At 44.7% G+C, this 23051-nt stretch overlaps 1 protein-coding gene across 4 annotated transcripts in view; it reads left to right on the plus strand.

Moving 5' to 3' along the window:
• FSTL4 (follistatin like 4) overlaps positions 1–23051 on the plus strand; it is a 201878-nt gene that overhangs the window by 13925 nt on the left and 164902 nt on the right. For all 4 annotated transcript variants that reach the window (XM_061457080.1, XM_061457079.1, XM_061457082.1 and 1 more), the window contains exon 3: positions 2362–2395. In XM_061457080.1, coding sequence (XP_061313064.1) covers positions 2362–2395 — 34 coding nt within the window. The remainder of the gene's footprint in view (positions 1–2361; positions 2396–23051) is intronic.

Genomic DNA, 23051 nt, shown 5'->3' on the forward strand with positions numbered 1-23051 from the left:
AGAAGTGGTGATCCGCAGGCTGACCCCCTCTCCTCCCATTGCATTTCTAACAAGCTTTTCCTCTGAATCCTGCATCTGTTCTTTTGGGTAATTTATATTCATTAGGGTGTACAATTATAAGGGGAACAGAGTAAAAGAAGGGAACCTTTGAAGACCATCCTTTGTTTTTGACGATGTCTGTGCAGACATGGAAGTACCAAAAGGGTATTTAGTACAAGTGAGCTGACACTTGAATTTTATAAAGTGAGTGTCTTTTTCCCCCCTTTTGATCAATGTAATAGTTGTAATTAGTTTTAGTGTTTCTAAGCTTTTGAACTGCAGAGAATTCAAACAGCTTGTTAAAGAGAGGGACTCGGGGGAGCTTTAAAAGTACTCTTCCCTTTTGCATGCGTTACATGTACATGGGTTTAATGATAGCAGGCTCTATGTGAATTTTTATCCTGTGCCCCACCTCTGAAACTAATATTTTGAAAAGCTCGGAGAGGTCCCTGGAGTGTAGCTGTCTGTGCAGCTCAGCTCTGCTGCATCAAGGGGATAAATCCTTTGAAGTCTGTACTTAGCCTGAATGCCGTTTTATGTCTTTCTGAAGATCACTAAGGCAGCATCGTACAGTGGGTAAAGACTTAGTATTTCTATAAGCAAATACCCACATTTTGTTTATTCCCCTAAGTTCATAGGATCATGGAATACTTTGCGTTGGAGGGACCTGAAAGCTCATCCAGTTGCAGCCCCCTGCTGTGGGCAGGGACACCTCCCACTAGAGCAGCTTGCTCCAAGCCCCATCCAACCTGGCCTTGAACAGGGATGGGGCAGTTGACTTAGGGAGTGCCAAAACCATGTCTGCTGTTCTGATCCTTCTTGAGTTTGGTGACAGCTTTGAGAAAGACAGCTTGCTGGTCACTTGGAGGAAAGAAAGCAGCATCTGTTACGTAGAAATGGCTACGACACCTTAGCATCCAGTGTGTGTTGTATTGCATCCTGGAATAAACCCCCTCATTCTGAATTACCCGATGCTGTCTGATGTACTCAGTTGAGAGAGGTAATTATGGCCTTCAGGAGTTAGGTGAGCAGATACTGTTGTTTCCATAAGCTGATTCCCCCCTCCCCCATTGTTTATTTCTCTCTTTCACTTGGATAAAGTCTGTATTTTTTTACCCTGTGCTCCAGTGGCAGATTGCTTTATTTCCAATTACCCTGTGGCAGGGTGCTGTGTACCACGGAAAGGATTGTGGATGTGTTTCAGGAGATGCGCAACACTTCTCTTTGTCTAAATGTGGTCTGCAGGGAGGTACTTTATTATAGAGAAAAAAAGTACAAATAAACCCATAATAAGCATCAGGTAGGGCAGAAAGCTTAGATGTCTGGGGAGGCTGTGTGTTATTTTCCTATCAAAAGCAAGAGAGAAACAAGCCTTTTTTGTTTTCCTTCTCTGACAAGCAAACATCTGAGAACAGTGAGCACTAAGGGAATGGAATGAGGTTAAGGCACATCCACAGGAGTAAGAAGCCCCTTATAAGCTTTTGGCAGGGGTCTGGAGAGCTTGCACTCAGTGGGCTTAATCCTGCATCACCCATCAGTAGGCACTGTCCAGGTCAACGGGACTCCAGGCAAGATGGTCTTTGAGTCCTCTGTGCTTCTGTTGTTTTTGATACAGCAAGTGTCTTGACTGATGGCAAAATGTTAGTATTTGTAATTAACCCATAAATAATGCTACTGCTCGGAATGAAATACGTATTCCTCTGAAGTCTTGCCACTAGTGTAAGTAGTTTGTGTTGCTTGGGATCGCAACAACCCCTTGAGACTTCATGCAATGTCTCTTTAAAAGAAGTTTATCATAGATAGTAGTGATGCTTTGCAAGAAATAGGGCAAATCATGTAGGTGTGTAAAGGTTGAAGGCTCTAAGCATGAGTAGTCGGGTTGCTTTGAAATTATTCAAGTATTTGAACATGCCTCTGCTAAAAATAGCTGTATTGCCTCCTCCCTCCCAAGCCCTAAATCCATGATACAGTAATAATAACCCTCCTAGCTGCTCCCTTTTAACATCAATAAGAGAAGAAAAATCCATTTGAAAGATGCTGTGCTCTACCATGTAACTTATCACAGAATGAAGAATGAGGAATCGTTTTAGGTGATCTGTTGATCCATTAAATACCTGTGGGCAAACTGAAATACATGCTTATAATTACTCCTCAGTTATTGTGTAAAGCTTCGTAGATGCTGCTCTGGGACAATGACTGATGTTTTTAGGGGGGTTTGTTCATGCTGCCTTTGAGCAATTATTGTATTAAAACCAACCAACAACAACAAAAAAAACCTAAATCACAACAAAACCCACAAAAAATGTCTCTTTTTCTTTATAGGACTCCAGAAGGTTTGAAGTTACAAGAAGAAAAGGTAGGAAAAAATAGACTTTTCTTTCACTGTGTGCTGGTGTTGAGTGTTCTTACAGTAACTTTTAAAACCAAGCATTTCACACTTGAAAGAGCATGCTGCTATGGGATTTCAGAAGGGCTGCCTCCTAATCCTCACTTGGCAGTCCTTAGTGTCACAAATTGTAGATTATTGGGTTCTTGTTTCAATGGAAACGTCTTTTTTCAGCACAGAACTGCATCCTGGCATTGGGGATGCAAGTCAAGGTTTGTTGGGTTGTGCTGGTACCCTGAGCCCACATCCTGCTCCTGTCAACTCTTTTGCATTAGTAACTGATTGGCTGCTACTATGAGTAGCTGTATGATGGTTCCCAGCATCTGGGTGAGAATGAGCCATCAAGGAGCTCGTTGCTATCATTAATTTTGGGTTTGTTGAGCAGATGTTTTCTGGGTCAGGCAGTTGCTTCCCTCATCTGTGTCTGTAGAACGTGAGGCATTCCCCTGTTCAACAGATCGATGTGTTCCCTTGTCCTGTTCCAGCAGCAGCTTTAATTGCTTCGGGAATCCCATGTATTGGGAAGAAGTAACTACCGCTGTTTACTGCATAAATGAAAGAGGTCAGGTCCAAGGGTAACATCACCTGGGCAAATAATCTCATTTTGGGTTATTTGTGTGGTTGTGTTCTATGGTTTTTGTTTGTTTCTTTTTTGCTGTGAGGCTGAGGCAGCAGAGAGGCTTGAAGACATCAAATATATGCCTGTTGCTGAAGGTGAAAGCTCAGGTTTCCAGCATACGTGTGTGTCTGGTCAAACTTCTGCCACTCCTCAGGAGCAAATCCAGTTTTACTGGCCTTGCCGTGGTCTCAGCCTGAGGAGGGCTCTTGGGTGGATCATGGCTGCTTTGAGATGCAGGAGAGCATCTTGGCACCTTTGATGTGGAAACATTTCAGTCATGCTCTGGCTGTAGAGTTGGTGGTGCAATTGATTATAGGCGGGAGACTGAATCCTGAATGCAAGGAGAGTTGTGGAAGTGGCCTTACTGACTAAACTTTGTGGAAGTACTTCTAGTCCTGTTTCTGATACGGTTTGGGTCTTCAAGATTTACTCCCCACTGAAAGGAACCAACACCTACAAGAACTTAAATACAGCAATGCTTGAAAGTGGGGCTGAGCTTATAAGATCATGTGGGTGCTTGGAAAGCGTTACTTCAGAGCTATAGCTGGATTTAGAGAGCAGTGCCTCTAGATGGGAACTTTCCAGGCTCAATTAGACTGGTTTCTTACTGCCTTCACAGGATGAGTAAGGCTTGACTTCCATTCAGAGCGATGAAACCATACCTTTGTTCAGAAATGCATTCAATATAATGAACTTCGCTGTCAGAAGGCTGCTTAGATCCACGGATGGAGCGAAGGGGGTGGTAGTTGGGGTGTTAAGGTCTGTAGATATATTAGGTTTATGCTCAGTGCCACAGTGGGAATAATCATCTCTGAAGAACTGCAGACTCCTCAGAAGTCAAGCAAACGCTGACACAGTAAATACACCCTGGTCACAAAAGCCTGTGGATTTGCAGAGCAACCTGGGGATTTTCAGCAATGATTAAGTATCTTCCTCTTTGGAGTTAGCCCTCAATAGTGCCTAAGAAATAATTCAACAAAAGCCTCCTTCAGCAACCTCTCCAGTATTAAAATGTGTGCCGAGCAGATACCACTCAGTGCGAGGAAAAAGAAGAGGGTTGAAATGTTTGTTATGCACATGAAAGGATTTATTATGAATCTGGGGCTATGGTAGGATCTAATTTTAAGATTCAGGCCTTTTTTTTTCCCCCTAAAATGGTGATTTTGTGGATAATAGTTTGTACCTGAGGAAATGAAATGACTGGGAAATGGTTGAGGGTGAGGGGGTTGTGCTTGTTCCCTTCCCTTGGTGGAGTATGTGGCTTTGTTGAGAAGCTGAAAAACTCTTAAATATCTGCCACCACAAAGGTGAGAGCTGCAGCAAACTTTCTCTGTGCCTGCTTTCATTATCCCGTGTCCAGGGATGAGCCAGGACAATTAAAAAGAGCTGCTGGTGAAAGGAGGGGCAACACTGATTTATGCTTTTCAGGCTCTTTCTGGGTTTGGACAAAAGGTTTGAGTCCTTCCCATTGAAAGCCGATGCTTTTCTTTCAAAGGAAACAAAACCTTGATTGTTGTAAATGTGGAAATACTTTCTTCCCTGTTTCAGCCCTGGATGAGTGCAGTTAAACTGGGAGGCTTTTGGTTTCCAAAATGTCAGGACTACATATGCTGGAGAAGTTTTGAAGCTGCTCCAAAGCTCATTAGAATCAATGAATGGCTTTCCTTTGACTTCTGTGGGTGCTAGATCAACTGTAATGACATGATCTTTTAATTGCTGTGGTACAGAAGGGAGATGCTTCCCTGACTCCAGCTGGCAGCCAACTTCCACCATGATGTATGAAGACTGATTTCCTCCTGAATTTAAATGGGAATGAGTGGCTGCAGATCCGTTCAGTTCCTGGGATGCCCAACTGGTGCTCAGAAATTACCCTTTTTGACTAATAATGATCTTTTAACAAAAAACCTCCTTCTGGTTGTTGATTAGAAGCTGCAGGACTATTTCCCTAAATTCAGTTTAAGCTCATTAAGCTAAAATTTTGCTCTCAGTGGGTCATGCATGCAACCCACTGCAATTTCCATCTGCATTATGCTCATGTAATAGCGTGTGGTGTGAGGTGCCAAAGCCAAACAAACCCACAAAACACAACCCGTCCACTCAAGAAGACCCAGCATGGAGTGAACAAGCACAGGGTTTGAATACCATCTTTGTATTGCTCTTTTAGACTGAAATTGGTAGCAGGTTAGAGCAGGCATACCTTTCTTTTTCTGTCATTCAGTCTTCTTTCCCATTTCTATCTAAACATTCTTCCATTATTCACTCCATGAGTTTATACATGGTTTCAGGTGTTAGCATTGTTGCTGTTCCTGTGCCCTACCTGCCCTTAGTGCACAGAAAAGGGAAACTGAGCAAAAAAGTTAATAACCTGCATCTTTGCATCAGCTTCCCCAGACAGTGAAATAGAGCACAAGAGCAGGTGGGGAAGAGCAAAACTGGAGTAGAGAGCTGGGAAAGCAGCAGATTGGGTGGAAACAGCAGGGATTTAGTGGAAAGGATGGAGAGTAGCATGCAGCAGAAAATAGGGAGACTAAAGGGTTTATGGTAAATTGGAAGAAGCTCTTAAGGGCGCACCTATAAGGAATTGCCTTGACAGTGGCCAGGCTTGATTTTAAAGATAGGTGAGTTTTCACTGTGTAATGAGTGTAGATGAATGTGCAATACTTACCTGTTGCTGTAAATTAGACTGTATCATTTATGTATGTAAAACCATATGCGTTCACGTCCATCACATGCCCCATGTTGAGCAGAACAGGGCCTCTAGTGGCTTCCCCAACTGCTTTAGTTGCAAAAACATAGGCACTAATTCTGCAACTTCTGGAGCTGACAAATGCTCCGATTCCTGTTGGCAGTGTGGGGCTGAAGGATGCTGACTACCAGAATGAATTGTCTGCTGGGTATAACCCTGTGCTCAAGTAGATGTATAGTTGCATTAAGCATGAAGAACCAGATCTTCAGTAGCTACAAATGAGCAAAGCCATGCAGAATTTAATGGCCCACCTTTGCTTTTCAGTAGTTGAGGATCTAGCCCAAGCACTTAAAACTTTTAATTTGTTTTTATGTTGCTCGCAATCATCCATTCAACAAATTAGTGTCAAAAGATGCTTTTGAAACCGTTCAGCCAAGAAATGTTAGAGCAGATTGCTTCCACTCTGTTTGACCATATAATCTTGTTAAAGGAGATGCATCTCCAGATTTATTCTGACAGGTGACATCCCACTGCCATAAAGATAGGAACTTTATCTGTTTTGAATTAAAAGGCTAAAACCTCTTTCAAGTATTCACAAACTCTGGATTGTGGATGTCCTCTTTATGTGTGTGTATATATTAAGATAACACCATCCTCATTGTTACAGTGTGTTCCCTAACCACAGTGAGGAGCAGTAGAATGTAGCACACCCTGAGCTTTTCCAAGGTGCCGTAGTTTTACTGGAACATCTCTAGGGCTACATTAGTAGTGGTAGATGATCCAGCCAACAGCTTAATAAGTACTTCATTACTTGCCACTTGACTTCAGTTCTTATGTCCTCGATGAAAAACTGAGTCGTGGTTATAAAGCAGTGAAGTCCTTTAGAAATTCTGTTCATTTCCGTCTTTCTTTTTGCACATTGAAATTTTTACCTATCCGTGGGAGATGGCAGGCTCTCAAAACCTGGCAGGATGGCAAGGTTCTCTCCTCAAGCCTTTCAGAAGCCAAGTGAAGTGATCAGTGGTAATTACTTTGGTAGTAAATCACCTATTCACTTCTCATCCCCTTGTTTTCCCATTGGCAGAGTCCAAGAAACTTGGTTTTGTTCCTTATGACTTGGGTAAAACCCACCAAAGGCCAGTAGCTGTGTTGGTCTTTGGAAGCAGTGCTACCTCCAGGATCTTGACTGATTGCCTAGCCAAGTGACATCCAGATTATATGATATGATAAATATGCATACATGTATGCATATCTCTGGCTTGTCAGGGCATCTGTTGTCAGTGAATGGCAGTCTGTTACCTGGGGAAGGGCATTTGGCTGCTCAGAATATTAACTTGGTGTTTAGCTCCTGTTTTTTCTAGGTCTGAGAAACTGCAGCTGCTCAGCACTTTCTGTACCTCATCCCACTTGAATGTTACTCTTCAAACACATGATGCAGCGGGGATGCCCAGTTCTGCAGTGTTGGCAGGGAATTGGCTAGGAATAATGAAGGTAAAAATGGTTTCAAGGAGCTGCCCAAGGCATTTTTTAGCTTGGATTTTATTTAACCCAATTGGGAAGGGAGGGAGAGGCAAAATTATCCTCTCCCATGTATCTGTCAGCCATGGTGTTATTACTTGGCATATTTTGTGGCTCTAAGTGACAAGAGTTAACAGAGGAGTAAAACCATGTGGCGGGGGAAGGACCCCAAATAATCAACTCATTAGCCAGTGTTAGGTACAGTAGTAAATTCAACAATAATACAGATACTCCTAGGAAGTCTTACTGTAGCTGTTGGTATTGCACACACGTGTACGGGACTCTGGACAAGGATGAGTAGCTGCAAGCACTGAGCAGTGAATTTCAGCTTAGCCAGGGAGCTGTTTTCTAGGATGAACACTATTTGAATTAGGGGTCATGTTTGCCTTCCAAATGACTGTTGGTTCATTTGGGTGGGTTACTTCTGCAAAGGTCAATGCAGCCATGGTTTAGCCCAGCTTTGCCAATAGATGCAGGAAACCCATTGCATGCCCAGCTCTGACATGCTGGAAGCAGAATGATTTTGCAGGCTTAAGTCTCTTGTAAATTGATAAGTCACTTTCTGCAGTGAAATACTTGTGGGCAGGAGGAGGAATGAATTCCGTTCGTGGCAGAATGGGCAGGAATGTTTAGCCAGTAAATATAATAGTACCTGGCTTTGCTGGAGCAGCAAACTGATGGACCCGGAGGAGCTGGAAGTGAAACTTGAGCAGCAGGAAACCAGGCAGCAGTTACCAGCAGCGAGTCAGAGGAAGGAGCTTGTAAGCAAGCTTAGGAGGTGGCCACACTTCAGCTCCCTGGTGAGGAGAGGAAGAGGATGGAGATAAGCCAACAAGCTAGGAGACTTTGTGAGGATTTACAGGAAGACGTGAAGTACTACATATGTGTGTTCCATGCTGCCATACTTCATAAACTGGCATCCTCACTGCAGAGTGCTGAGGCTGGGTGTGCCCGAAGGCATCGTTCTTTTTCCATCTGAAAGCAGAATGAACTGTGCTCATTTGGCAGCCACATAAGCCGCTTGTGCTGCTGTTGCTGACCGATGTGCCATGCTGCAGCCCTGCTTGGTCATGCCCCATGTTTTAAGAAGTCCCAGTTTCTCATTTGAGCGCGTGGGGAACACTCTGGACATCAGTCACATTTATGACTTCTTGCCGCACAAAAGGAGGTTATTAAGAAAAAAGAAGCAGGGTGCTGCCATTGCTTGCATTCTTCACGTTGCATGCCCATACCCATGGGTAGATATTGCACAGCAGTATTAGATCCTAAACCTAGACATCTCAGACTGCAGTTAGCTTCACTGCTTAGTGGAAGATGCTGGATTTGTCCATCAGTGACGCTCATTTACAGCAGAGCACAAAACCTTGCAGTGACCTGCAGCAAAGCTATGGCCTTACCTGCTGGCATGGTCCAGAAGGCTCCTTGAACTACTTCTTATCGAGGGATCTAGAATCTCTTGAGATGTTTAGGGTTTTTCACATCATTCCATCATGCGTGAATTGCTGAGTTAAAGCTTGTGACTGGAGTGTACACCATGAAGCCAGCTCTGTCTGCCCAGCTCCATGGGACAGTGAACAGCAGGGTTTACTGAACAGACTTTGGCTTCAGGCTGTGCAAGAATTTTAAGTCAAAAGCATGCAAGAAAAAGGTTAACAGCCATGTTGAGGGAGGCGGCAGAAAACACGGAGTGACCAAACTGGAAGGTAGCTCAATCCTGCTCATCAGTATTTGGAAACTTTGGGAGACAGATGAGCCTATTTCCTGGAGTTAAATGGAGAGGGTGTTTTTTTTCTGGTCCATGCCAAGCAAGGTACCTTTCAGGGCACTTCTGGCAGTGTGTGCTCCGTGCCTGTGTCTCCCAGCGTGGCACGTCAAGGGCATCCTCCGTGCTGTCAGGGAGGAGATGAGTCCCAGCAGGTCATGGTGCTGCCTGCTGCCAGCTCCTGCCTAAGATGATCTCCTTGCCAGCTCGAATGCCAAATTTTGATGCAGACTTACTAGAGAGGTTAGTTTTCTTCCACAGGGCAATCTCTCGCTCTCTTTCACATCTATCCGTAATCTCTCTGTGCTCCACAGCCTGTAAATTACCTGTCTTTCCCCAAGAGATAACCACTTTAATGTTTTTCCCTTCCCTGACATCCCTTGGCTCTGAGCTTCTCTACTTTTTCCACCTAAACTGGGCAGTGTTTTGGAAGAGACCCCTTCGTCCTATAAACCCCATCTTGGGGGCACCATCACCCCCTCCAAAGCGCTTAGATCCTGTTGACCCAGACCAGTAAAGCAGGGTTGGTTTGCACTGGTTTTTAAGACAACCTGTCTTGAACAAGAGGAGAGGCTTTCAAATGGGCTTTTATTGACTTTAGCATCCTCAGCAGCAGCCGCGTTATAAGTGAAATTTGAAGTTGTGTTGGCCCAAGTTTTAGGTGGAGCATTGCTATTTGTATGAAATACTACTTTTCTATTCAGCTGCATGATTATGCTGAAGTACTGCTATGCAGAGCCCCTCTCGTATGGAAAGGGCACGCACTGCTTGCATGTAATATTGGAAGGCTAAAACGTGTTGGAAACCCTGAGTCTTCAGAGCATTTACAGAATAAACTTCTTTGTGAGGGTTGAATAAGAAAGTGGCAGCAGATGTTTCTGATAATAGTGGTACAATGTAATATGCAAATACTCTTTAAGTCTGTTTATGCAGCATGTCTCAGGCATTAGCAGAATAACTAACTCAGACTTTGAGCCAGAAAGCCCAGGGGCCAGGATCACATCTGGGCTCAGTCAGGGTTTAGAGTCATGGTGTTTGCATGTGCTGCTGGTCTGCTTAATGTATAAAAGCATGGTATGTATTCAATTACAGACTCACTAGGTTCCAGCCTGCCGTTTCTTCCTGAGCTGAGCTTTAGCCATAAGGGAGCACAATTACGTTAATGTTTTCAGAGCTTCAACTTGCTGCCCAGATATGAGATAGAATAGACAGAAATTACCCTCTTTGTGCTCTTGTAGCTCAGGCACTTAGACCAAAGTGCCTGTGGCCTCTACCTGTGGCAGATACAGCATGTTGGGCTGTCAGCCTGGATTCGCAGTGCCTGAGGCGAGCATCCTTGTGGTGCTTGCCTGTGGGTCCATTATCTTCTACCGTGTCCAGTTCCTGCAGAGTCATAGAATGGTTTAGGTTGGAAGTGACCTTCAAAGCTCATCTAGTCCAACCCCTTGCAATGGGCAGGGACATCTTCAACTAGATCAGGTTGCTCAGATCCACATCCTGGCCTTGAATGTCTTCAGAGATGGTGCATCCACCACCTCTCTGGGCAACCTGTGCCAGGATTTTACCACCCTCATTGTGGTGAATGGACCTTTGAGGTGGTTGGTACCGCAACTGCATCCCTGGCTGCCGCTGTAGCAAATACTCTGCTGAAATTAGTGTGTTTTTTCCAGTGGGCTCTGCTTTGTTTGTGAATGTTTCCTTTGGACTTTGCATTTGTAAGCAAGGTTTCAGCTCAGTAATTAGTGTGTGTTAAATATATTATTTATTAAGAACGTAGGAGCCTGTGAAATGGTCCAGTTGGTGTCTGGGAAAGAAAAATCACCTGTGTCTAAGGTAATGCAATTACTTTTCTAAAGGAGTTCTTATTATGCACCTAACTGCACATTTAGTGTATTTGATAGACCAAAATAAAACCAGAACAGAATGAATAAGCCATTTTGGTCCATTGGGTAAATAAAACAGCTAAAGCATTTATAAATATGTATTTAGTCAGCAGAGCTGATTGGCGACTCTGCAACTGCTCCAATGTCTAAGTAATCCAAGTTTAATAGCCTTCCATAAATATTTCTGTTTGTCATGAGGCAGTAGATACTTATCCATGCCATGCTGCTTGCTTGTGTTTGATGAGATCTTTTGAAGTGCATTGGTTTGTTTTGCATACAACAAGATGGGCACTATGTGTGTGTATGAAGCAGCATGAGAGTGCTCCTCATCTTGTCGCCTTCTCCTCCTTTCCATCCTCGCCTCTCCCATGCAGGGAGTCCATCTTTTGATGGCTCTTTTTACTCTTTCAGTTTTGGTGAGCTTAGAATGTTCCTCCTCTCTGCTGAATGCCTAAATCCTGCTCCAGTGGCCCCAAAGATGTGACAATCAATAGGGCTCAATCTCAGCCCAGCTGCTCCTTCTGATTGAGTATAAAACTATTTCACATGTATTATGAGACTCATCTAATAACGTGTTTTACCAGAATTAGTATGTATGAAAAGTGCTTCTGGACCTGTAGATTTCAAAGCCCGTTCTTTCCAAAGATGTAGGTTGGGTTTTGGCTTTTGGATTTGTTCAGCGCATTGGTCTGGCTCTGTTGAGGTTATCAATAAACGTCTGTTCTGTGGCTTGTGTGCAAGAGCTGGTGGAAAGGCCACAGCTGAAACCCACCTGTAATAGCATAAAGTTACCCGCAGGTAATAGCATGAAGTTCTGCTTTTACCTGGGAAATAAAAAGCATAAGAAAAAGTCCTGGTTTTTCCATGTGCAGGAGTTCTTCAAAATGTCATTTCTTACAAGATTTCAGTTTAGTTTTTCACTGCAGCTGCATCAGGTCGACAGTGGCCTGCGATGCCCCTTCTGTTCCTTTTGCTTCTCCCGTTGGAATTCTATGTTGTGAATCACCTGTAATAAGAGTAACTTTTCTTGTAGTTACTTTGATTTATTACTTTTTGAGTTTCCTCTTTCGTTTGCCATAGTTGTGCTTTCTTCTTTACCCATCTTTATTTCCCCTGCACTATTAGTTTTCCTTAAATTATGGGATAGTCATAGTTAGGTTTTAGCTCTTATTGGCCATTACATACAGAAGTTGATCAGCTGCTTTTAGCAGAGTCAACATTGTGGCAAACCTTATTCCCTGGGAATAGAGTCAGTGAAGCCAGAAATTGGAAGCAGCCCTATGCAGCCTCTCAGCTGTTATCAACACGTCCAACTCTGCTGGCACCCGTGTCAGTGAGGGCTGATCCATTGCCAGAGACATTTGTATAGGAAAACAAACAGTTTGTGCAAACAGAGGGTTGCTGGATTAGAGCAGATGTACCACTGAGTGTGGGAGGTGACCATGTCTGCACCCTGAGATGCTGATGGAACTCGCCCAGTGTGCAGGACTCTGGGTCCAGGCTATGTCTAACGCTGTTCAACAATGAAATTACTTATGTGATCCGTAGAACACCCTCATAAATGAAGAACTTTATTCCCCAAACTATATAATAATGCTTTAAACAGTGAACCTCAGCAGCAGCCAATAACTGAGCTAAATGAATGAGCCCCTTGAGTGGGTCTGTCAGGCAGGAGAGCTCATGGACTATTTGGTGTGCTGGGTCCTGATGCTAGGAGCTGGAGTGAGCAGCCAGAGTCATGGGAAAGATGGAGAGAAGGCTCTTAGGAAAGTGAAGGTGGTTTTGCCATAGTGATGATGAGCTGCCTGGCCTGGGCTGCAGACTGTAGGATATAGGACTGACTATCTCAGCTTACAGTCTTAAAACCAGTAAGGAGCAACTCCTTACTGTAAGGCACAACATGGAGAATAACTCAAAGCCCTTAGAAGTACATTGAATTATCCTGGAAGCCCAGACTGCTGCTCAATGCTATGAGACATCTTATTTAGAGGGAAATCTCACATGGGGATAGCAGTAAAGAAGCAGAGACAGCAGAAATCCTTTTTTCCTTTTGGAAGTCTGATAAATGCTTCCTGCACTTGGAGGTCCACATTTGGATGACACCTCTAGATATATATATTCAAAGCAGGTCAGGTGGATTAAGGCATTGCTAAGTGAGCATTTTTGGGAAGTGACAGTTTGCAGTTTCCACTGCAGCATCCAAACACAGCTATAGGAAGTGTGGGGACTCTGGTGAAGTGATCGGGCTTTGAGTGAACTTCAAACAGATTTCTGTTTGAATGTGAGACAATGCTGAAAACGGCTTTACCACCTTTTGATGTTCACCCAGTATAAATAACATCACCAGAACTAATCCTTGCTGATCTGTGTATCAGGCATCGCAGTTTTCTCTTCAAAGGAAGCGTGTTCATCAGGGCATGTTTATTACAGCTGAGCTGTATTCCCTCTGATGCTGTGACCCCATCATCTTTCAGGCAACTTTAAGCGAGCACCTTCTAGTATTTGAGAACAGATATAATAGAGTAATAGAATAGAATCATAATTACAGGCCTTTGTCTTGCCTTTCACCCCCTGCCTTTCCAGCAGGCAGAAGCTTTAATGTGATTATTTCACAAGATGTGTGTTCACTGGAGGATGAGAGACTGGTCTCATCATGAGAACAGTGCTGCTGGCCTTGCACAAACATGGACCTTTTCCATGGATTTTCTCTGGAAAACCTGAGGGATTATTTTCAGTTTCAGGTATCCCAGCAGTTAATAGTGGGAATAAGATAACTGAAATGGCTTTAACCTGACAGGGGGGAGATTGAGATGAGATCTTAGGAAGGAGTTCTTCACTATGAAGGTGCTGAGGCGCTGGCACAGGGTGCCCAGAGAAGCTGTGGCTGCCCCATCCCTGGCAGTGCTCAAGGCCAGGTTGGACACAGGGGCTTGGAGCAAGCTGCTCCAGTGGAAGGTTTCCTTTATCCATTCCTGCTTTTGTAGCGGTAATTTTCAGCCCCTCCTTAAACCAAACCTGGTGTTCGTTCTGTCAGTGTATCCCCATGGGACAGGAGGATTTCTGTCAAAACAGCAATGCGATTCCTTTTGAGCAGCTAACTGGAGGCGGGCAGGGGAGCGTGGCTCCGTGCGTGCGTGTCCCCTTTGCTGATGGGCTGATCAGCAAGCGCCTGATGTTCGTGGTGCTCTCTGGAGAGAGGCAGCTCTAGCGGGAGAGCCATTAATATCCAGCCACTCTGTCAGTGGGAGCTAAGCACAGTGCACTTACTTAATTTAGATATTACATCTTTCTCTTAGCTCAAACAAACACTCCTTTGTGAGCATAAAATTCTCCTCTGCAGCTTTGGAGATGGAGCTGTTTGTCTTTAGATGTGCTCTATTGGGGAGGGCTCCGAGGAGGATGAGGGGATGGGTTCCTGATTGCTCTCTTGAAGCTCTGCTGACCTGTGCAGGCTGGTCACTCCTGGGGCAGGGGACTGTGTGTCCTTAGTGGCTCCAAGGGCTTTCAGTCACAAAGTAGTTAAAGGTGGTTGGTCAGAACTGCTTTGGTTGACTTTGCAGTTGAAAACACAAGCAAAAAAACCAACCCCAAACGAGACGGTTTTAGTTCACCGTTGCAAAAGCTCGTCTGCGGTGTGTTAAAGAGGCACCCTGTAGCTTTCCTTATAGCTTAAGATCTTATAAGCAAGAATAAGATAAACTAATAGTTATTAAAATTGGGACTTGTGCTGACTTAAATACAGTAAAGGCCTTTATTTGATTTCTGGTGAGAAGGGATGAGCTCAAATTCAGCTTCATGACTAGCAATGAAGCTAAGCGTTCTCTAGATCACAGGGAAACAAGTTCCTCTCAGTTTGATGCTACACATGCTGCTGCTGTAAAAATAAATGTTTGTTTTGTAGAAATACCACCTATGCTAGTAATTCTTTTTAGTTAGTGGGGAGGTTGCTGATGCCACCGGTGTTTCCCTTCAGGCATGCTCTGTGGCCAAAAGAAGATCTGAGATTGCCAGGAATATACCCACGAGCTACTGGGAAAGTTCTCTAAAGCTAAAGGGTTGGGGTTTAAGAAGGTTCAGTTAGACCTGTGAGAGAGCACTCTTCTCTTTCTTTAATTCAGATGAAAATCTGCTTTTCTGTGCTGGGTGTTTATGAGGCACTAGAATAAGAAAGTTAAGATTTGAAGGGAAAAGCAGGATCTTCTATTAGGCCAACTGAGATAGAAGGAAGGTTGAGAAGCTGTTGAGCGCAGGAGCTGTTTGTCAGGTCTAGAGCAGTAATGGTGATTGCCAGATACTCTCTTAGCTCCCTTTATTCTCGAACTGAATTTGCTGATTTTAAAGTTCCTGTAAACACAGTCCTTGCTATCAAACTCTAAGTATGTGTGTTTGCCAGCTGCTATGATAAGGATGGGAGACCCAAAGCCATTTTTTATCTCCCTTGTCTGTCTCTTTTTAATCTTTCATTTTTGGTTGCAAAAATACAGATAACTTTAGAGAGTGTTTAATGTGATGCCAGTTGACTGTAGGACTTCAGATAAGACACTGATCTGGCAGCAAAGGCTTTGGGGGTACATTTATGGTGGGGCATCAGTGAAGTCTGAGCCTTATTTCTGCTTTCTGCTTTAGTTTTTTAGGATTTAAAATTGATATTTTTGATTTTTCTTTTTGCTGGTGGTCTGGGCCATGCTCTTGGGTGTTCTTTGCCCTAAAACTTCCTTCTCCTGCATCCTGAGATAAGGAAAAAACACATGAAAACGTGATTCGCTGGAGTGCAAACATCACCGAAGCTGGTATGATTGCTGAGATAAAATCAAATTAATTGTCATACTGTGCGCTTCATAATACTGTCACAAATATCCATCTCGTGTAATCTGATAGTTAGGATGTGCCTTTTTCCTTAAAGTGGTAGTGAATCCTTTAGGTCTCAGGGTTTAGCGTGTCACTGTCTGCCAATGGCAGACTGTTACTGATCCAACCACATGAGTTACAGATAATTACAGTTGTGTGCATATAACAAGAGAAAAAGGCTGGAAACTCAAGTAGCAGAATATCCTCTGGAAACGAGGTGTAGCTTCTAGTATGTTCCCCTGGAATTGGGGTCACTCAGTCTGCAGGAAAGATGTGAGGCTCCGTGGTAGTCAGGCTGGTATTAGAGTTGCAGTCCCACAATCACGTGTGTAATTGTGTAGCTACTTGTCTACAAATGGAAGTGTTGTTTTTCCATGGAGTGAAGAAAGCTCTTCTCCCTAGGTGGGATTAATCTGTAGCGTGTTTTTAGGGTATCCCCTGGAGGAGGGAAATGCATAGGAAGGTGCTTGGGCTACCCTTCTCTCGCTGTTTGTACTTTGGTTTTAGGATGAGGAACACAGCACAGTGGCTGTGACACTGCCATGCTGTCTCCCCAAAGCTTTCATGGAAGCAAACCAAAACTGTGAGAGTGCTGAGGCACTGGAATGGGTTGCCCAGGGAAGTTGTGAATGCTCCATCCCTGGCAGTGTTCAAGGCCAGGTTGGACAGATCCTTGGGTGCCATGGTTTAGTGTGAGGTGTCCCTGCCCATGGCAGGGGGGTTGGAACTGGATGATCTTAAGGTCCTTTCCAACCCTAACTATTCTATGATTCTGTGCTGAATTAGGCTCTGCTGTTGCCCGAGAGGCTCCATCTATTCTGGTACTTTCAGTAGCAGAAGCAAAGAAGAAATTTATGAGCTCAGTTAAAAATACTCCTATTGATTCCGGAGCTATATTAGTCTGAGTGATTTGGAATAATTTACTTCCTCTGTGTGCAAACCTCATTCGGTTGCTGTTTTGTGCCTTTGTCATGATTTCGGTGAGGCAAGTTTAAAAGGGAAGTAGTATCAATTGATCTAATACATGTTGTTGTAAGTGGAAAAACAGGCACTGCTTTGGAATCAGCTGCAAGGAGATGCTGAATCCTCTGGGGTGCTTGTGCCCCAGTGCTTTCATAGAATCCCAGCCTGGTTTGTGTTGGAAGGGACCTTAAAGCTCATCCAGTTCCAACCCCTGCCATGGGCAGGGACACCTTCCACTAGAGCAGCTTGCTCCAAGCCCCATCCAGCCTGGCCTTGAGCACTGCCAGGGATGGGGCATCCATTTGAGCACTGACATCAGATGTTGAAATATCTGAGATGCGAAGCTGAACACGGTCCTGCCACATCAGAGTCCTGGAGAGTGACCTCTGTGCTTGTGGGACCAGTCGAGGGCAGTCATCTGCTGTGCCCCTCTGGTCCCTCACCCAAGAGAGCTTTTCCTTGGCATAGTCCCAGACTGAAGGATGCCTGATACATTAAATGTAAAATTACATGAAGGCACGAGGCCTCTGAGAACCTAATTACATTTGAAAAATGAGGCTATTTATTTCTGGCCTTGTGCTGTACCCATCAATGATGCTGGAGGGGTTTGGGGTTGGGGCAGAGGTTGGGTCTGACCCAGGCTGGAGCAGAGAGGTCTCTGCTGCGGGGTCTGCCCTTGGCTGCGCTTCATCTGCAGAGCATGACCTTTCAGAAGCACTGGTTGCTGCAGTGCTGCATCACATGCCGATGGGCAGAGAAAGTGATTCTTCAAGGCTTGTGAGAAAGAGCTTTAAGGCTCTCTTCTCTGGAAGTAAATTTATTGGCTAAAGGGAAGTTGAATGGGATCACTTGTGAAAGAGGAGCAGCAGCAGAATGAAAAGGCTGCTGCTGCTGGAGAGAGGTGCAGGAGGGTCAGGGAGAGACAGTTTCTGTCCTGTGGCAATTAGGAAGGGTGAGAGGGAGGATTGAGTGGAACAAAAGAGAACCAAATGCTTTGAAGGAAAAAAAAGCCCTCGGTTTAGTCTGGCTTACTGATCTAAATCTTGATTTAGTCATTTACGGAGATGGGGCAGTGACTGCAGGAGGCCAGGTGCCTAGGAGACGGATTTGTTCTCTGCAAAAGATACTTCTGCTGCTGGGCAGCTGCTGGTGCTTGTTGGTGTTTTCCACTGGTTTTCTTATGTGTAGGCTGGAGCAGGTGAGTTTCCTGTCGAATCCTTTGATGCACTCGTCAGAGCAAATCCAAAGGGAAGCCCAGGGCATTTTCACTTCAGTGTACCATGGCCAGATTTTGGTGTCCCATCAGTGCTGGAAGGTTGCTGTGTGCTCTAGTCTGCAGGGTATTACCAGCCTCAAGTCTGCATGAGAAACATGTCTTTCTGCCCCATCTGCCCCCGGCATCCTTCCCATCTGCCCCCGGCATCCTTCCCATCTGCCCCCGGCATCCTTCCCATCTGCCCCCGGCATCCTTCCCATCTGCCCCCGGCATCCTTCCCATCACCCTGCAGCACCAGACCTGCTTTTGCTCCCCGAGCCATGTCTCACCCCTCTGGAGGCAGCGGTGGGAGTTGTGTGCCTGGCTGTGTTTGCAGATTTGGCCTTTAGCTGCTTGGTCTCCTGCTGACGGCTGGAGAGATCATGCAGAACATACAGAAGGATGCGGTTGTGTGCAATGAATAATTATGAAGTTAGTGTTCCTGCTTGCGCCGGGTTTGAGAGACAACCTTTGTGGTGTTTGTGTTACAGAGCGGCTGCTGGAGCAAGGGCGAGCTTAAAGTGACAACATTCAGCATCTCAGCCAGTGCCTCCAGGACCAGCACCCTCCTGTCTCTTAGACATCATTGTGTGCCCTTCCAGCAGCCCTCCTTTTATTCAAGGAACAGCTTCAAGTATGCTGGAGGTGGAGCTTTTTCAGAGACCTCCACTGTCAAAGTCAGTGTGACTTCTCTGTTTAGCTGTGCTGAATTGTTTTTGATGTTCCTCTGGTATGGACCAGCCTCAGCTGCCTTCCCTCTGTACCTCATTGTGATACAGAGCCCTGTGAAACAGCTTCTTACAGCTCTCTCTGGGGAAGGCAACGCTTTACGTTGAGTGAGAGATGAGGTTGCAGGGTCTGCAGTTCCCTTCCTTCAAAACCAATAAAACCCCATTTCAACAGCCTGAGGTAACTGAGTGTTACCCTGGTATTTTGAAGCAACTTCTTTCAATAGAGGGAGGCTTTGTTAATACAATAGTACTGGAGCGATACTCCACAGCTGATACCTGCAAAATTGCTTTGGTTTTGTACTTCATTGTTTCAACAGATCTTACTCATCCTTAAAGGTTTGGTTTAGTCTGAGGGAAAAGCAGGTATTTGTATGTGTGATCCAGTCATGAAAGGAGATGCTGGGTATGCATGCTTGGGTTTTTCCTATGAATAGGAGATCCAGACAGAAAAAAGAGCTATAATCACACAACCATCTGTGCTCTCCCATTCAATTAAACCAAGGATCCCCCGTATCCTGTGGGTGCAGGAGCCAGTGCATGGCATGCCAGCGATCGGGAGCTTGCACGTGTGCCTGCACCTCGTGTACATGCAGTAATGCTTGAGCCAGGGAGACATGGCAGAAACCCACCTGCTCCTGACCCTTCCAGTAGTGACTGCACAGATTTGTTCCTTGCTGCTTACCTGGAGGAGGTGAGAGAAAACTGAAGCCTAAGTCCAGAGAAGGGCCACGAGGGTGATCAGGGGCTGGAGCACCTCCTGCATGAAGACAGGCTGAGAAAGTTGGGGCTGTTCAGCCTGGAGAAGAGAAGCTGCGTGGAGACCTCAAAGCAGCCTTCCAGTATCTGAAGGGGGCCTATAGGGATGCTGGGGAGGGACTCTTCATTAGGGACTGTAGTGACAGGACAAGGGGTAACGGGTTAAAACTGAAACAGGGGAAGTTTAGATTGGATCTAAGGAGGAAATTCTTTCCTGTGAGGGTGCTGAGGCACTGGAATGGGTTGCCCAGGGAGGTTGTGAATGCTCCATCCCTGGCAGTGTTCAAGACCAGGTTGGGTGAAGCCTTGGGTGAGATGGTTTGGTGTGAGGTGTCCCTGCCCATGGCAGGGGGGTTGGAACTGGATGATCTTAACCCTAACTATTCTATGATTTTATGGATTTGTCTATGGCCATGAGGAACACGGCAAAAGGCATGCAATGGCATCACGCAGGATAGACCATGAGCGCAGCTCTTCATCTAGAGCTTGTGAGGGTTTTACCTCCAATAACTCGTCCTGCTCTGTCCTTCCCATCTCTCCCTCAGCTCTGCAAAATGTATTCCACGTACACAGTGTCTCCCTGCTCGAGCCAGTTATCTGCCTCTCAACAGCTACATATTCTTTCAAAGTACTCTATTACTGCTAGGATTTGATTTTTATATATATCCAATCATTTTGCTATTGTGCTGCTTGTGTGTGGCTGTGGATGCAAAAGCGTCTTAGCTCTCTGCTTTCCCCTCCACTCCATCTCTCACTGCGGTATTGATATTTCTATATGTAGTAGTAAAATTAATTCAATTATGTTCTCTGTTTATGAACTAGTTTATTGCTTTAATTATTTATGGCTACTGCAGCTAATTTGATTTAGGCAATATTTAGTTCTGTTTCAGTAACTTTTCATTTTAAAAACAAACTGCTGGCTTGAATTCATTGGCATTAACAACCTGCTATTGATTAGTTTGGCCTCAAACTGTGTGATGAGGAAAGAGTGGCTGTATGCCACGCTAAGCCTTCAGACCAGAGTGTTAACAGCAAGTTGTTTTTCTTGGAGTCGGTCTTTAGATAGTGTATGAAGGAGTGTAAGGAAGGTTGAATCCTCTTGGATTTCTGTGGTTTGAGCTTATCTTTGTAGGAAGGAAGGAAGTAAAGGATGCAGAACTGAAAACCTGCAACACCCCCTCCCACTTCTGTACCTCAGTTACAGCATTCAGGGGTGTTTTGTTGTGAATTGGTAATACAATCATAGAATCATAGAATAGTTAGGGTTGGAAAGGACCTTAAGATCATCTAGTTCCAACTCCCCCTGCCATGGGTAGGGACACCTCACATAACGTATAGTGGTGACACTGGGTCTGCCGGTCTGTGTATCTCTTAAGGTCTGCTCTCCAATTTGAGGAGCTTAATTCAAAACCTATTAAAACCAATCAGAAGGCTTCCTCTTTTGCTTCTGTTTTATTTTGTACCCTGTCTCCAGTAATGACTTGCTAGCTTTTCCCTCTGTCTTTATGTTCTGCTGACTGCTCACGGCTCAAAGGACCAAGAGGTTAAATAGCTTCTCTTCCACCATCGTGGTTACCTGTGAGAACCTCAAGGGCTCCACTTGAGAGCAGGAAATGAAGGTCTTGTTTGTACATTGTAGTTCAAGGGTGAGCTTTGAGGCTCCTTCCAACCCAAACCAGTCTGACATAGGCTTATCCGTTGTGGTGGTCAGGGCTCTGCTGCCCACCCAGCGCAGGCTGAGGGCTCTGATCTACTCTGTGGTCTTTGTGTTGGGTCTGGCCAGCTGCAATTTCATGTCCTTGCCTCGAATGAAGCATAAAAGGCTATAAAGTGCTGTAGGTCCCCGTGGTTCTGCTGCCTTCTAAAGGTGCAGATCATCCTTTTTTGTGTGTCCTTGAGCTCTTCTATGGAAAAGTGAAAGGTTGAGGGAGGCTTTTCTGTAGCCTCCTCCTTCCTCTGACAAATACCCTTTATTCTCTGACAAATACACTTGATTTATTCTGTACCACAGCGTGTTGTTTACAGCATATGCAGTGATATTAAACAGCTGCCACGTCTGAAGCCAGACGTAGCAGCAGCAATCCTGGAGTGCCTGTGTCAGCTCACGTCAAATCCCTAGGGATGAAGGGCTCTATTAAAAACGTAAGCTCGTTATCACTAATCTTGAAAGTGGGCCGCTGCATTTAACATATATAATTATAACCTTTCCAACAAGATGATTTCATCTGCTGGAACATCTGGGAATTGTGTTTGCATTATCGCGTTTCAGGGGGGTGAAAAATCTCCCCGTTCTTTCGGAGGATTCTGAGGGATTAGTTGCTGCCGATTGCTGTTGCGTATTCCTGCAAGTGTTTGTGTAGTTATGTGTAGCTCCAGTTCATTCTGCATCCCTTTGAGGTGTTTGTGTTGCCTTCACCAGTGATGTACTGGGGTGGTCCCCTTCAAATACAGACAGGCTTTTCCCAGGGTTGATTTGAGGAATGGTCTGGCAATGTGTGCAGGAGTTTACCGAGGATGGCTTGTGCAGTCAGTTTGGGAGTAACTATCCTGTCTTGGAAAATCACCTGAAAAAGTGATTTGCATTAGTATTTCCATCATGAAATGTAGTAATAGACACACACTGATACTCACTGAAGGATCAAAGGCTCAAGGGAGCCTTCTAACATACTTCCAGTACCTAAAGGGGGCTGACAAGAAAGCTGGAGAGGGGCTTTTGACAAAGGCAGGTAGGGACAGGATAAGAGGGAATGGCTTTATACTGCCAGAGGGGACAGTTTTAAGTCTGTCTTGTAGGAGTCCCCTCTTACCCTCTGAAAAGACCATGCCAGTGCAGGGGTTCATTGTGATTTAGTCTCCTTTCTGGGTAGAAACAGTACAGCACCAAGCAAAAGTAGTGGTGGAGACAGAGAAATTCACACATAGTTTAAGCAATATGAGCATGTGACACCTTACAGATTTTTGCCCACATTGGAAAGATGCTGTAAGCCTTGCTGGCTTTACAACAGGATCTCAACCAGCCTCTGATCTTGGTGTCTTGAGTCTTAATGATCTCTTCATAATCAAGATGTGAGCAAAATAGGGTCTTTTCGTACACTCATAAAACTTAATTAAGGATAAGCTGAATTAATAGAATTCATTTACACCTGCAGTTGAACTGAGTAACACATTCTCTTTCCTCAAACGTTTAACCACTAATAATTAATACTATTTTACAGTCTGTTAAAGCATCCCTAACTTTGTTCAACCTTGGAGAAACTGGGTGTTTCTTTTGTAAGAACTTAACTAACTCGGATTCCAGACACCAAATCCCCACCTTTATTTGGAGGTGCTCAAGTTCCAGAGAAGGAAGGGTGTAAGATGTATTATTTCTCTAACAGGCTGGCATCCTTGCTAAGCCTGATTGCAAAGAGCCCCTCTCTGTGGCTCCACATGGAACCCATTCACCCCTCTAGAAACCCTGTCAAACCATTTCAAAGTTAGAAATTGAGGAGTGCATACAATAGGTGAAGCGATTCAATGATTGAACTTTATTTAAAACAGAAGAACTCCTGTTACGTGTTTCTCTCCCCTTTTAAGTGTTTCCATCATGAGGATTGATTTTGGTG

The sequence above is a fragment of the Pezoporus flaviventris genome, unplaced genomic scaffold (assembly GCF_033815535.1).
Source record: "Pezoporus flaviventris isolate CSIRO_AGI_PZ_B2104156 unplaced genomic scaffold, CSIRO_AGI_Pfla_v1 ptg000023l, whole genome shotgun sequence".
Taxonomy (NCBI): domain Eukaryota; kingdom Metazoa; phylum Chordata; class Aves; order Psittaciformes; family Psittacidae; genus Pezoporus; species Pezoporus flaviventris.